The sequence below is a fragment of the Ochotona princeps genome, chromosome 19 (assembly GCF_030435755.1).
Source record: "Ochotona princeps isolate mOchPri1 chromosome 19, mOchPri1.hap1, whole genome shotgun sequence".
NCBI lineage: Eukaryota > Metazoa > Chordata > Mammalia > Lagomorpha > Ochotonidae > Ochotona > Ochotona princeps.
In genome coordinates, this window is record NC_080850.1 from 13,979,916 (window position 1) to 13,995,046 (window position 15,131).

Consider the following 15,131-nt stretch of genomic DNA (forward strand, 5'->3'; position numbering starts at 1 on the left):
CATCTACCCATAGAATGGTAGACGAATGTTTAAACACTTTAATCACTAATGAGGTTAGGTAAAAGGAGAACACATTGTTCATTTAAGCAGGTGCATCTTCTGAAAGTTCAGTGGTGTCTTACTCTGTGAACAATACTTTAAGCAGCTTTCAAGGAGCTAGCATTTACATAATAATTCACTTGCATATAAACTATATAAACTCCTCAAGTCATCTGTCAGTAATCACAGTGTACTCATAAATAATCAACAAAGGAGTAAGTGCTTTTCAACAACAGCTGTAACATTCAGACCCTTCTCCTGATCTCTGATTTCTCTTCCATCACTATTCTCCCTATATCCTAGTGAAAGAGAAAAAAAAAAGCTAAAGGACTTTTGGAATTTAGCTTAGAAAAAGTTGAGCTGGAAAAGTACAGTATTTGAGAGCAATCTGGAAATTTTTTTGGTATATCAATAAAACAAGTAAGAAAAGATTAAAGATTCCTAATTTGGAAGTGCAGACCATGTACCATGCATGTTGTTTAGCCTATTATATGTAGTTTTTATTTTTCATTTAAAAAATAGAAAAATGAAAACATCATACATATGTTAATAGTCATATAAAATAAAATTGCCATATTTACATGACAAAACAGTTGGATATCTTCTGATATTGAAAAGCAAATTCTGAACTTTGTCAGATTTTGTTAAAAGCAAAACTTATTAAGAGAAAGATCTAACTTTGGAATTGTAACCATTATTTTCTTTTTAGGTAACTTGTGAGAAACAATGAATTATGAAATGCAATAAAAAATTGAAATTTGCATTTATTTGGTATGAAATACTGATATTGGAAAAAAAAGTATTACAGTTAAACTATATCAGAAACGTAAGACAATTAAAAACAGCTAACCCAATATGGATTATGATTATTAGCACAACCACAGCCTACACTGGGTTGGCTGCTGTGAGTCCTGGCTCCTCAGCTTCTAATTCAGAGTCCTGCCTATACACCGTGAGAAGTAGTAGATGATAGCTCAGGACTTCAGCCCTACTACCACATATGGGATCATGATTGAAGTTCCTTGCTCCCTGTCCTCCTAGGGCCAAACCCTGGCTGCTATCTGCAATTGGCCAATGAAGCAACAGATGGACTGTTTCCCCATCTCTCTCTCTCCCTGCACCCTCTCTCAGCCTTTCCAATGAAAATAGATTAAATAACTAAAATTAAGCTGTGTCATTCAAATATGCTTACCAGAATCTAAATATTGTAAGCAAATAAAAATGATATTTTTAAGTTAAAAAAACACGTACTTTAAAAAAATGTTGGTACTGTTAGCTTCTTTGTTTATAAAGCTGATCAAATAACTTTATTCATTTTCTTCCATAGTGTATCAAGTAATAAACAATTATGTTCTAAGGTCTTGTTAGCATTCTTGTTGAAATGCTTTCCATTAAAGAGTATATGCAAAGTGAAAGGTAATACAATTTCAATCATCTTTGATAAAAATAGGCTTATTTTTTTACAAAGTTCCTTGGGATTCAGTAAGGCAATGTAATTACTATGTATTAAAATTTTGATAAATATTATAGTAAACACTAGTTTAGTTTACAAAATATGTCTCCTAAGTCCTCCTCAAAGTGAGAACATGCCACTTAGTAGCTGCAAAATTTCTGCAAATTTTATGAAAAGAATAACCCACATATTGTGAAAATTTTGCTTATATATATTTCGATAAAATGCAGTTGCTTTCATTTCTTTCTGAAAGGGAACCATTAGCTCTTACCAAATGAGAAAATACTTAATACTATTTATCTTCAAGTGTGTTATATACATTGGCTAGTTGAAAAGCAGGCCAATAATAATGAATTGTCTTTGCAACAAGTGCCTTGAATTTATACACACAATCTCAATATTGTAATGCTGCCTCCTCTGAGCACATTCGTACAGCCCTTTACTTATGCCTAGAGCTTAGCAGCTTTCAATACTGGTTCTCAAAGACTGGAGAGTCATCAAACCTTTTTCAATCCATTGGAAAATGAGCCTTAAAAAGTCTCTCAGGTATGAAGTCAAGCACAGCCTGCTACTTCTAGAAGACCATAGTAATGAGTTCCTTGAAGCAAATTTTGAGCACATTGTCTAGAATATGTGGTAGCTGGTACAGAGTTTGCACATGTCTGCTAAAGTGTCTATGCCCACCCTAACAGTGTTTCATTTTGGGAACAAGATGGTTTAAGAATAGACTTCTGTCACAGGCCAACTGGTATAAATCAGCAAGATCCAAGTTGGTTGCCAGGGTGACCTTGAACGTAACTCCAGCCTCATTACAATCTCATTTTCATGATAAAATTCACTCCCACAGCTGTGACAGTTGGCAAGCGTCAAGGTGGCCAGAAGAAGAGATCATGAGAAGACAGAAAAGCCAAAGAGAAGATGGTTCCTCAATTCTAGTCATGGCCATTTCTCTGAAAAGAGCATGTTGCTTTTCCTTGTAAACACTGTCCTCTTACTCTCCTGCTGTCCTGTGTCTTTGACTCCTCATGCACAACATATTGGGAAGTTGATTGGAGATCTTGGCTCCCCTTTCGCAATTGATGGTGGATGCAGTTTTGATTTTGTTACTGGCTAGACCATCCCAAATGGACAAGATCTTAATTTTGGGATCCATGGCCCTAAAAAGATAACACATTTTAAGTCAGAGAATCATACAAACACCTTCCAAGTTTGGTAGATAGAGATATGGTAGATGGATAGAAAGACAAATAGGAGAAAAATGTCAGTAGTACTGATGTAGTTTCAATTTTATGAAACACCCCTGTGAGTGCTCTTAAAGCTTCAGGAGCACACACAAATTAATGCATGAACTATGTTACTAAATTAGAAATTTCTATGTTAAAATCTGCATTAAAAACCACATTAAACTCAAATGTACTTCATGTAACAAAAAGTTATCTTAGAGAACAAGAAATCTACCTAAAAAAAAATCATCAGCATTGAAAGCTTTCATACACAGCCACAGTGCAGTACCCTAGTGGCCGACGTCCTTGCACGCATGCGCCACAATAGCCTATGGGCATCAGTTGGTGTACCAGCTGCTCCACTTCCCTTCCAGCTCCCTGCTTGTGACATGGGAAAGCAGTAGAGGATGGCCCAAAGCCTTGGGACCCTGCACCCGTGTGGGAAACCCAAAAGAGGCTCCTGGCTCCTGGGTTTGAATAGGCTGAGCTCCAGCTGTTGTGGCCATTCGGGGAATGAATCAGCAGATGGAAGATCTGTCTGTCTCTCCTGTTTCACTATTGATAGGTTATCTAATTAATGTAGATTCTGTAGTGTAGACCGTGGTTTTTTCCATCTCTTAGGAAATTCATAGGTATTTGAATGTTTTCAAAATTTCAATTTTTGAAAATAGTATCTTGATGAGTGTTCTGATAACCATTTTATTGTTGAATATTTTATTCTTTCCAAATAAAATTGCTATGTCACTGGGTATATGTAGTTCATCTTAATAGGGTTTTCCAACAGCTTTCCAAGTATCGTGCAATTTATGTTTTCATAAGTGCCACATGTGTTATTCCACATTCTTGTAAGCCTTTGAAAGTTGCTATCTGTTTTCATAAACTAATTGCATGTTTTTGCGTGCGTGATGTGGCACTTTGAATTTTTAAAAATTCATTATTTCTTTGAAAGGCAGAGTAACAGAGAAAGCAAATGAGAGAAAGAGGAGGTGTTTCCATTGGTTCATGCCTGAGATGGATGAGCCATGCCAAAGCCAGGCCTCCCATATGGGTAACAGGGGTTCAGACACTTGGCCATCTTCTGCTGTCTTCCTGGACAGAGCAGTAGGAAGTGAGATCTGAAGCAGCAGCTGAGACTCAAACCGCTGCTTTGACATGAGTCCAGCATTGTGAGTGTAAACTGCTGTCTCGTGGTGCCAGCCCCGCTGCATAATTATTGTAATTTGCCATTTGGTGACAATTTGATTAGTTCTTTGTATGTCTTGATTATAAGGAATCCTTTCAATTTTTATGCATTTTAAAGGTTGGGTTGTCCTTTTCTTCTTGAATATTAGGAATTCTACCAATTTGAAGGAGTCCTTTCTCAGATATATCGATCGCAGATAACTCCTGGCCTCGCTGTGGATTGCTTTGTTACATATATATTTTTTTCCAAGATCTATTTACTTTTATTCGAAAGTCAGATATACAGAAAGAATGAGCAGTAGAGAGAAAGATCTTTCATCTGCTGTTTCACTCTCTAAATGGCCACAATGGGCGGAGCTGAGCTGATGTGAAGCCAGGAGCCAGGAGCGTCTTGCGGGTCTCCCACACCAGTACAGGGTCCCAAGTCCTTGGGTCATCTTCTACTGCTTTCCCAGGCTAAACCAGGGAGCTGGAAGGGAAAAAAAGTAACTGGGATGCGAACCTGTGCCTATGTGGGATCCAGGCTCATGCAAGGCAAGAATTTAGCCATCTTGAATAGTGAGAGCAAGTTAAAAATTCACACCCTCTGCTTCTAATCAGCGTGTAACTCTAAAAGGAAGTCTGCTTTGGGTCTATAAATTTCAAATGCATAAGGATGCATGATACATGTGTAATCCAGCAGCTGTTCCCCCCTTGTCTACAGTATCCCCTTGCACAATTTCAGTGCCCCATTGTCAATCTAGGTCTCAAAACATTAAAAAAATATACACACCAAGCTGGTCTGCTTTTGAAATGGTTCAGCTGTAGTCACTTCATGTTAAATTGTGCCAATTAGGTTTTAATTGTCCTTGTAGTCATTGTGTTTACAGAAATAGGACTGTGGCTTTGCTATGTTTAGCCTTGATCCCAACATAGAATTGTACCCTTGAGCTCCCTGTGACTCAAAGCCTTGACTCTTTTTAAGCTGTGTATTAACAGATGAGAAATATTAGTTCAGAAGATCTACTCTTTGTTAAGACAACTCAAGGCTGTTCGGGGCTGCAAATTACTGACTGACTTGGCACCCTTGCCATGGGATTCACCAGGGGCATGTGTCTTTTAACCCACATTAACTCTCAAAAAGTTGTTCTATAAAGGCATTTATGACGATTATAAAGCCAATTGGCAAGTTGTTCATGTTGAACAGATTACCTGCTTAAAATACTTAGTGTCTAATATCTTAGTGTAATACTTTTAAAGTATTTAGTTTTCTTAAAAGATGTCTAATTCAAAAACTCTAATTTCTCTGTTATCTTCAAAAATTTATGAGGACTGGACCCGGAGCTATAGCGTAGTGGTTAAAGTCCTCATCTTGAACGTGCCAGGATCCCATATGGGCGCTAGTTCTAATCCCGGCAGCCCTGCTTCCCATCCAGCTCCCTGCTTGTGGCCTGGGAAAGCAGTGGAGGACGGTCCAAGGCCTTGGGACCCTGCACCCACGTGGGATACCCGGAACAGCTCCTGGATCCCAGCTTCAAATTGGTGCAGCACCGGCCGTTGCGGTCACTTGGGGAGTGAACCAGCGGACAGATCTTCATCTCTGTCTCTCCTCCTCTCTGTATATCTGACTTTGCAATAGAAATAGAAGCTAATTCTTTAAAAAATATATGAGGACCAATGTGCAAATAAATCAGCTCTCTTTTGCATTACATGTGCTGATTTATGGAGAGGTCTTCTAGGCAACGTCCATTCACTACTCCAATGGTTACCTAGCATTACTTGTGTATAGCCTGGCCGACAAGGCTGATCTCTCTGGGCCACACCATTTGACTTTGTTTTCCACTTGCTATGACCAACTAGTATGCTTTAGATAGGAGAAAGGAGAATTCAGGGTACAGAATTCCTTCCTGTCCTCCCTGACACACCATTGTTTGGTAGTAGTTACATTTATCTAAGGTACCTGCTTCTATTGGATGGCTTCTTTTCCACAACTTTCTGGATCACATGAAACAGCAATGCCCACGTTTCACTCTTTGCAGGCTTTGAAAGTGATACCTTACATTGTAAACAGGATTTTGCAGCAATGATTAAGAATCTAGAGGGAGGCCTCTGTAACATGAAAAACTGAGATCAACGCTCCAGAAAAGGGCCCAGCACCATGAAGTAGTTAGGCTAAACCTCTGGATGTGGCACCAGTTCATGTCCCAGTTGCTCCACTTCCAGTCCAGCTCCTTGTTTTTGTCTGGGAAAGCAGCAGAGGTTGGCTCAAGTCCTTGAGCCTCTTTAGTCATGGCGGAGGCCAAGAAGCAGCTTCATGTTGCCACAGCTCCAGGCATTGTAACCATTTGAGGGTAAATCAGCAGTTGGAGGATTCTCTGTCTCTCTGTCTTTCTTTCTCTCTCTCTTCCCTTCCTTCCTTCCCTCCCTCCCAACTCCCCTGTGTAACTCTGCTTTTCACATAAAATTAAATAAATCTTCAAATAACCCTCTCAAACAAATGCTGTCTTCCCTACAGTTTGTTTAAGCCAGTAAACAGTCTAACCTTTAGAAGTGATAAAGAATTTACATTTTTCCAAGTCACGGAGTTAATGATCGTTTGATACACTAGCAACAAAAAACTGTTTAGGAGATAATGACTTTCTACTGTTTTTAGCTCAGTGGTACTATGGAGTCCCTTTATTAGTGGGCCTTAACTTTGCCTTATCTTTGTAGAAAACCTCCTCATTAATTTTTCTTTGACCCTTTGGAGTATATCTTCTGGATTCTGTCAGGACTATAGTTGTTAAATCCTCATTTATTTTAGTATAGCGTGCATGGCAAATAAACTTGTATAGTTTTATTTGTAAAAGCAAATGTAAGAAATAATGCTAATTTTCAGAAATAAAAGACTGCCTAAATTATGACTAATTATGGTATATGTATAAAACAGAATGGAGAAGATGTTTAGGTTACAGATATCTTTATGCAAATATACATATCATCATGTTTAAAAAAAAATCTACAAACCGACCCATGCTTATGCCTTTATCTAGCTATTTAATCCATGTTTTTAAATGCACATGCAAAGAAAAAGGAAAAAATATTATTTTCAGAAATTAATGCTTGTGCATGGGTTAACAATAACATATTGAAAGGATAGATATATATTATATATATATAAATAAATAATTTGTCCATACTTTCAAGTTCTCTTGCAGGTTTCTTCATTTAAGAATTTAAAGAAACTCTTATCTCAGTGACTGAATTTTCTCATGTTGAGTGCAAGTCTTTGTAATACAGAGAAATCCTTGTTTGGTTTCATCCACAGTTGGCATAACACTTTTTTTTCTACCTGAAACTGAGTGCAGTTCCATAATTGTTATGTTTGTTTTGGTCAAAATCCTCTCTCACGTCATGGGCATTTTGAGGCATATATGCCTGCAACTTACTACCTCTTGAACTCAAAGTTCCCTGTATGGAATCCATGGTACATATTTTCCAAAAGCTTTTTATTAGATGTTTTATCAAATCTCCAAAACAGACTTAATTTTGGACCTATAAAACATGCAAAAAACAGAAAAAATGCATCAAATTTATAAGGTAGATAGACAGCCGATTTAAGGTGCAAGTGAGTAAAACAGTATTTCACAATCTTGTGTCAGCACTGTTTATTTAAAATTTGTTTTCTAAGAAGTCTAGATGAATGTTAAATACTTAGCTAAGGTAAGCATTAGGATTGGGTTACTCAAAGCTCATAACTTCAAATACTGGAGAAGATAAATTACTCATTGTACTTTAGTGAAACTGGAAAGACTTTGTGAATAAGGTAGAATCTTTGGAGACTGTTGAGCTCATTGAGCAGAGAAAGACACTCTAAGGATGGGGTGCTAGTTTTAGGAGAAGGCTCAAGAATGAAATAGATATGTAAATAAGGTAGAATTTAACAGAGAATAAGCATAAGAAGATAATCAACAGTATCTTTGGTGGGAAAAATTGAACTCTGGGCATAGAGCAAACCTCTAATGCATGCAGCAAAATTGTCATCTTTTAATTTTTTCTGCTATTTCATGTACCTTGAACATAAGATAGCAATGAAAGAACTGCAAACATCATTGGCTTGTCTCTATTACTAGATACTTCAAAACTCGCCTTCCTACAATTAAAATAATAAAAATGAGCTCAAAATCAAAGGAAGGAAGCATCTTTTGATCTGGCAGAATGATCAAGTTCTGAATGAAGTGACTTTCAAATCCTAAAATACTGTGAGGCATAGTGGAAAGGGCAATATTCAGTTAACTCCAAAATCTGCTATTAGCTGGAAGTGTGACCTCTGGTCATTTGCTGAGCATTGGGAAATACGGCAGAGCTTTTGGTCTAGCTCATCCCCCATCTCCTACATGTTTGACAAAAATCAATAGTGACAAAGCATAGAGACAGCAATTTTTGACATAGTCCCCAAAGACCACATCATTTGGTTAATTTAATTTGACTTTCACTATGGACAAAAATTGTTGCTGCTAGTCAAAATAATAATGAAAGAAAAAAGGGATAGAAGCCATACCATGAATATGCACTCAGGCGGATGGGGCATCAAGTTAGACACTTAGATAAGACCTAAGTGAAAGCTAGTCTCACATGTCTGCAAGCTGAGAAATGGGTATTTGAACTGGATGTGGCCACACCCAGTGACAGGCAGAGGAAGGTTAGATCATCTGGCTTTGTGGAGCATCATACTACTTTATTATTTGGATGATATCAGAGGACTTAAAGAAGATATAACAAGTCTGCAGAGCAGAGGCAATCAACTTCTTGAATTTTTCAGTATTGAGAGTGTAAACAACGTTCTTTGGCCTTGAAATAATTAATCTAATATATACCACATATCACATATATCATAATACATGATATATATATAATGCATATAAATGTATATATATTTCAGCAAAGGCGTGGGTTTCCAATTTAGAAGATTTTCAATGCAAACACTCCTTAAAAAATAAGCATTATTATATTGCATCACCTTAAAGTATATGCAATCACTACTAGATTTTTGGAAGAGCTACCTTGTAGGAAATGTCTGAAGAATAACAGCAGTTCGTTGATGACATTGGAAGTGAGGAGGAAAGTTTTTGACACTACATATAGAATGCATAATAGCACTTAATTTACAACTGATATGTTGCAAGTATTGTATTGACAATTGACAAACAACTGGTAGGTGGCAATTTTGTGGTTCTTCCTGTATGTGATACCAGAGTTCATATTTATACTCACATGGAAAGTTAGAGATAGAAAAGGATTGAACTAAACTTACTTCAAAATATTTTTGTATTCATTCTCCACTCAACATCCCAAATGCAACTCTTAATTCTCTGGTAGTGAAGACAATCACTGTGTGGAAATTGAGTCACACAGGTCACACATAAAGCTTGCTGCAAAGTCCTTAGGAATGAAGAAGGACCACAAAACTTAACACAAATCATCCACTGAGATGCCATCATAGATGAGAATGCAGCATTTTTATTGTAAAAGTCCACATGTGAGGCAATCCCTTTGTGAAAAGGTTTTCATACACATAGATAGGGAGCAGTTGGTAATTAAGAATTAGATAATATATAATGTGTATTTGTACTGTCAATGCTATGCATACATTGGGAGGCTAGCTGTTACTGTCCCCATGACAGAACACATTTCAAGTTGACAGCAGTAACATTTTCTCACCATTGAAATTTGCGAACAACTCTCCCAAAGAATCAACATTTAATATCTTGACAATTGAAAACCAGAAAAGAGTTTATTTACAATTGTTTGAAGTTATAATCTAGATCACCGATTATGAAGGTTTTATAAAATTGGCAGATAAGTGTGTTTCAAGATTCACCCAGAAAACTTGATGATGACTTTGCATGGTTCTATATTAACAAATCCACAGTCTCCTCTTCTTTTTTTACTCTTTTTATTGTCTGTAGTTTATCTCTTCTACTTTTAAAAATTATCTATGTATTTATAATACCTATGATTGTAACTTAGAGCAAAGATTACTATAAAGAAAAGTACTGGCAGAGGGCTCTATTTTAGAAAAATAGATTCAGGATGTGTACATGAAGTTGGGGCTCAACAAATTATGACTGAAATCTAATGTAATCATTTCATTTAATACAATATCAGCTAATGGGTTCTGTCATCATATAAGTCATTCACTTGCTCATTCAGTTTTTAATTTGAACATCAGTGCTTTGTTGCCTGCAACATGTATGTAATACTCTGTTCTGAACACCAGTCATGTATGAAGCTTACTTATGTTAGTGATAAATTCACAAATGAAATTGTGGGTACATCAGTACTGATCTGTTCTCCAACTTGGAAAAATAATAAACAAAAATCTAATTATACCCTAGAAATTATATCTATATAAAAATATAGCATACTACTCTAAAGGGCGTGGACTTATCCTAAAATTGTTTTCTAAGGATGAACATAAATAGCCAAAATTCTTTCGATCTTTCTAGAAATTTCTACAAAATCAAATATGACTTGACAATGCATATGTGAAAGAATGAATCACTGTAGACCAGCATAGAGAACTCACCAGAAGTATTTAGGGCAATTAGCTTCAGACCATAATTATTGAGCACCAACTATGTACCAGGCACTATGTAAAGTGCTGAGGACCCAATGAAGAAATGACAAGGTTCTGCCCACAAGGCACTCACAAACACTAGAAGCAGACTTAGAAATGTACAGTAAGTTCTGTAATGACCTCTTATCCTAGGAAGAAAAGGTAGCAGCAAGCACAGTCAGTACTTTATAGACTCTAGTTTGTGAAATTGGGCACAAATAGAGTCAGCGAAGTTGACTATTCAGCCTGTATTTTACTTGAAGTTGTAACATGTCAGACAAATCCAAACGAGAGAGAAGTTAATGAAAATCCCTCCCTCTAATTCCAAACCTAAATCCTTATCATTATACTCATAATTCTTTCATAGTCCAAAGACACAAAATGAAAGACAATAGTTATGATATAATTTCAGTCCATTTATTTTGGCTCTAAAGAGATGCATGCATTAAACGTGAAGCATTCGATGTCACTGAAATATTTACATCATTGTACATGTAATGTGGAAGAAATTTTCTATCTTGGGAGAAAGATATAATAAATATCTAGTCTAGATTTATATTTTAAAGGGAGTTATTCTTCTCAAATGTAGAAGGTATTCTACTGGAGTCAAATTTACCAATATGACCCTAAGTGAACATAGGATACAGCTTTTGACCTTTTGCATCTAACTTTGTTATGAATCATATAAACCTATCACCTCTGTGAATAGTCACAACTTTCAATATTTCAGTTGCTATACCTAAAAATATCCTGGTTGGCTTCAATATTCTTGCTCTAATTTTACTTTGCCTTGCAGGTTTGAAACACAGCAAACATTAAAGTTCAAGCTACACTAACCAAAGGAGAGTTGGGCATGAACAATATGACAATATACAATGTATCAGGTTCGAACATAGAAACCAGATCATTATCAATAATGTAGGGGACTCTTTAAGTGGACTTAGAAAGGATACCTTTTCTCCATGAGATTTTGTGAGTAATACTCATATCAATAAAACTCATATCTCTTCACAGGTAAAGGTAGGAGACCCAGTAAACCAGATTGAACAAGCAGAACGCAGTGGGGAAGAAGATCCGGGCATATGAGTCCATTTTGGCAATCCGGATATGTATCCTCCCGTGTCTCCACGCTCCTGTTCGGCAGTCTTCAAAACAGCAGAAAAAACTGGCACAGTCCTTGCCATCCAGACACTCATACCCGTATTCTTCATCTCTCTCTTGAAGGTGCGTGGCATTGTTCATTTGAATGGTTGCTGATCTTGGGCGGATATCAATGGTAGGGGCCTGAGATAAGGGTAGGGAAGGAGAAGGCCCAGAATTAGTCCCACTGAAGTCGTGGACTGTTTCCTCACAATGTCATCAATGTGATGATGAATCTGAAAATGGGTACTCAGGAAGATACTATGATATTGTGATCTACAATGGTATAATTGAGCTTAGAAAGATAGCACATTTGCAGATTTCAAATTTTGAGCTTAAGCAGTGCAACTGAAAATAATATCATCAAGCTAGTAGCTGTAGCAAGAAGATTGAACACCAAAAGAACTCAAAGTTTAAATATTTAAATCAAACTACATGGAATATTATTCTACTAAGTGTAGATGTGAAGTTGGTTACATGAAGGCATTAAATGGTGTTGCTTGTGAGTAGAGAAATAAAAATGCATCAAGTTTGAAATCAAGGTTTGTCATGCTTACTTATAGGTAGATAGGAAATCACACTACACTGAGCAAATGTATTAAATGCTTATAATAGAAAATTCTAAGATATTCATAGGCATGGGATTTTACTGATCTTTATACCACAAAAGTATGGTTTAAAAGAAGATCATACTTTTCCAATATTCACTATTTTGAAGTTCAAAGAATGTCAGCAATGTCGAGTTATATATGAATGAAAATTCAGAAATGAATGTTACTATCTGTAATTTTTTTTTTTAGCATTTGGGAAGAAAGTGGTATCAATAAACTACATGATAGTCTAATCTTCACTGCCAAATCAATTAAAGAAATTTCTATAAAACCAAAGGATTTATTTAATGTTAGTTTGAATAAATTCATTTTAGGACAATAGAAATACGAATCCTAGCATCTGTGAATCAGCTGTCAAAATGAATGGAAAGTTCATTACAATATTGTGTGATAGAGCTAACAAGCCCAGTGAAGATGGTAGTGTTTTAACCATCCGAAATGAAGAGTTCAAATAATGTCTGTTCAGTTAACCAAACAATCCTATTTTGAATCAGGATATAAACAGTTACATTTTAGGCTTGAAAGGTAACAAAAGCCAAGCCTAACCAGTGCAATGAAACTCTATTTTTATCGGGGAAGAAAGGGTCTGTTTTGGTATTGATGTGTAGAAAAGACCCTCTGAATCTATGGTATGTCACAGAGTTAAGGGTTAACTCAAATATTATATTGAGAGAGAAGTTGTAGGCCAGAGGATTAAGCTGCCGATGCTTCGGACACATGTATTTCCCACTGGAGTTTGGGGAATGGAGTGTCACTTTCATTGCTGATCCATTTTCCTATAGTGCACACTGCACACTGGGAAGTAGCAGGTGATGGCTCAAGTGTGTGAGTCACTCACAGGCCTGAATGGAGTTCCTGACTCCTGGCTTTAGCCTTGCCCCACTGTGGCAGTTGTGGGCATTAAGAGAGTAAACCAGCAGGTGGAAAAATCGTTCTCTCTCTTCCCTCTACCACTCTGCCTTTTAAACAAATACCTTTAAGAAACTAAAGCAATTAGTGTATTGTTGCTGAGTGAACTGTAGAAATTAATACAACTTTCTCTGTTTTGAATGTGTTTTTTCAGTGGAATGTTTAAATATCTACTCATAACAAGAACAAAAAAATAAAACACCATGTAAGCATTAATAGTTAAGTTTAGCAGTTGCATGCAGTGAATTTCCATTCCAAAAACTTTATACCTTGAAGGAAAACATCCGAAGAAGCTTTGGTTTTGTAGACAGAAAAAAGAATTGCATTTTTAAAATAAAAATAAAAAACAAACAAAAGAAAAAAGAGAGACAAAATAAGGTAAATTAAAAATACATTTTGAAAACATAGTAAGTAAAATGAACCGAAATTATAAACACAGAAGGAGAGTTTGAAGTTTGGGATAAAGCATATACCTAGAGTTGGAAAATAAAAGTCTGTGATTTCTAATGAAATCCTTAATAAATGCACAACTACCTTAATTCAGAAGCCAGTATTGTTAAATTGTGAGGAAGCTTTCTGTTGCCTGGTTCACCTATATAGAAATGCTTTCATTGTATTTTCTAATTATCAAGGTTACCTTAATAGGTGAGCCTTGATAGCATCAAACAAGAGTGTATAGAACAGGAAAATATAATTTTAGCTTCTCATTTGCAGTTCGGTCTCTTAGTTGATTTCCTAGATACGTGAATGGGCTTAAAAGGAAAGATGCATGAAATTCTCAGGTAGTTTTATTTTTCCAGTGGTTTCAATCCCCTTTCCATGTGCTGAATGAAGGAGTCTTACTATCGTTAGCACGATGCTCTCTGTGGAGACCTAGCTGATGAGGTCAGTGGGGCTGTTTCTAAAGACCCTTCAGAACTGCTTGGGAAGCCAGTCCTCACATGCTTGTTACAACTGGCAGGTAGATAATGCAGCTGGTCAATAGAATCATCTTCCGGTAAGAATGAAATGGAATGCCAAAGAGAGGAGTCAATGAAAAACACCACCAGGAGGAAAGCAAAGCAAGGGTAGAGGTAATGGAAAGGCAGATAGAGATTTGACAGACATGGAAGGGACGTGCTGCATAAAGCATAGTAAATGTCCAGGAAAGAAGAGTTAAGCATTTCTTTTATATTAAGCATCGAAGATAAGGATGCCTTTTTCTTTACCTGTTACCAAGTCTTACATTCAAACAAAAGCTGTCGTTTGTAGAATTTTACAAGGTTCTTGGGGATGCATCAGGATGAAACTGGAATCACTACATGCCCTTTTTAAAATTTAGTAGGAACTTAAAATTTAGTCCCCAGTAAATGTTAGAGATTGGTTAGGTATCTGGTCGCTGTGATGCCCCTCGTGGGCTATAAATCCAAGAGTGTAGAAGAATCCCCATTGTCCTGTCTTACCCCTCAAGGGGTCCCATGAGTCACAAATTGGGTTCAGTTGAGTAAATATTTGGCTATGTGCTCTCACAAACATTCACAGTAAAGTACAGTTGCTTCAGGCAATTTTATTTGTGCCTCTTCCTCGGTCATTGACTTGTAGTGGCAAGCAGAAGTCATGCTACTTTTTTCTAAATCACGAATACACTTGAAAGCAATCCAGCTTAACATTATCAACATCAACTATCATCTGCAACTACTAATGAGAAATTGCATTTCTAGAGTATAGTGTAATAGTATTTACAATTTTTATTCATACATGAACAAAGACTTGGCAAGTCTAGACAACTTGCCCCAACAATAGGTAAGTTACTTATTTAAAAAACTAAATGCATCCAAGTATGAAATCAATAAAATTTCTCTAGTGGAAACACACACACTCACACACATGCACACAAAACACATACATTCACACAATTATTTGCAAAGCTGTATTGATCATTGAAACTTGTACCTTTTTAATAGAATGCCCTAAATGAGAAATTTATCTTAAAACATCAATAATTTAAATATGTTATA

At 36.4% G+C, this 15,131-nt stretch overlaps 1 protein-coding gene across 1 annotated transcript in view; it reads right to left on the reverse strand.

Annotated features, from left to right (window-relative positions):
* Positions 1-11,031: 11,031 nt before the first annotated feature.
* GABRG2 (gamma-aminobutyric acid type A receptor subunit gamma2) overlaps positions 11,032-15,131 on the reverse strand; it is an 88,172-nt gene continuing 84,072 nt past the window's right edge. The window contains exon 9 of the mRNA XM_004587461.3: positions 11,032-11,758. Coding sequence (XP_004587518.1) covers positions 11,483-11,758 — 276 coding nt within the window. The 3' untranslated portion in view covers positions 11,032-11,482. The remainder of the gene's footprint in view (positions 11,759-15,131) is intronic.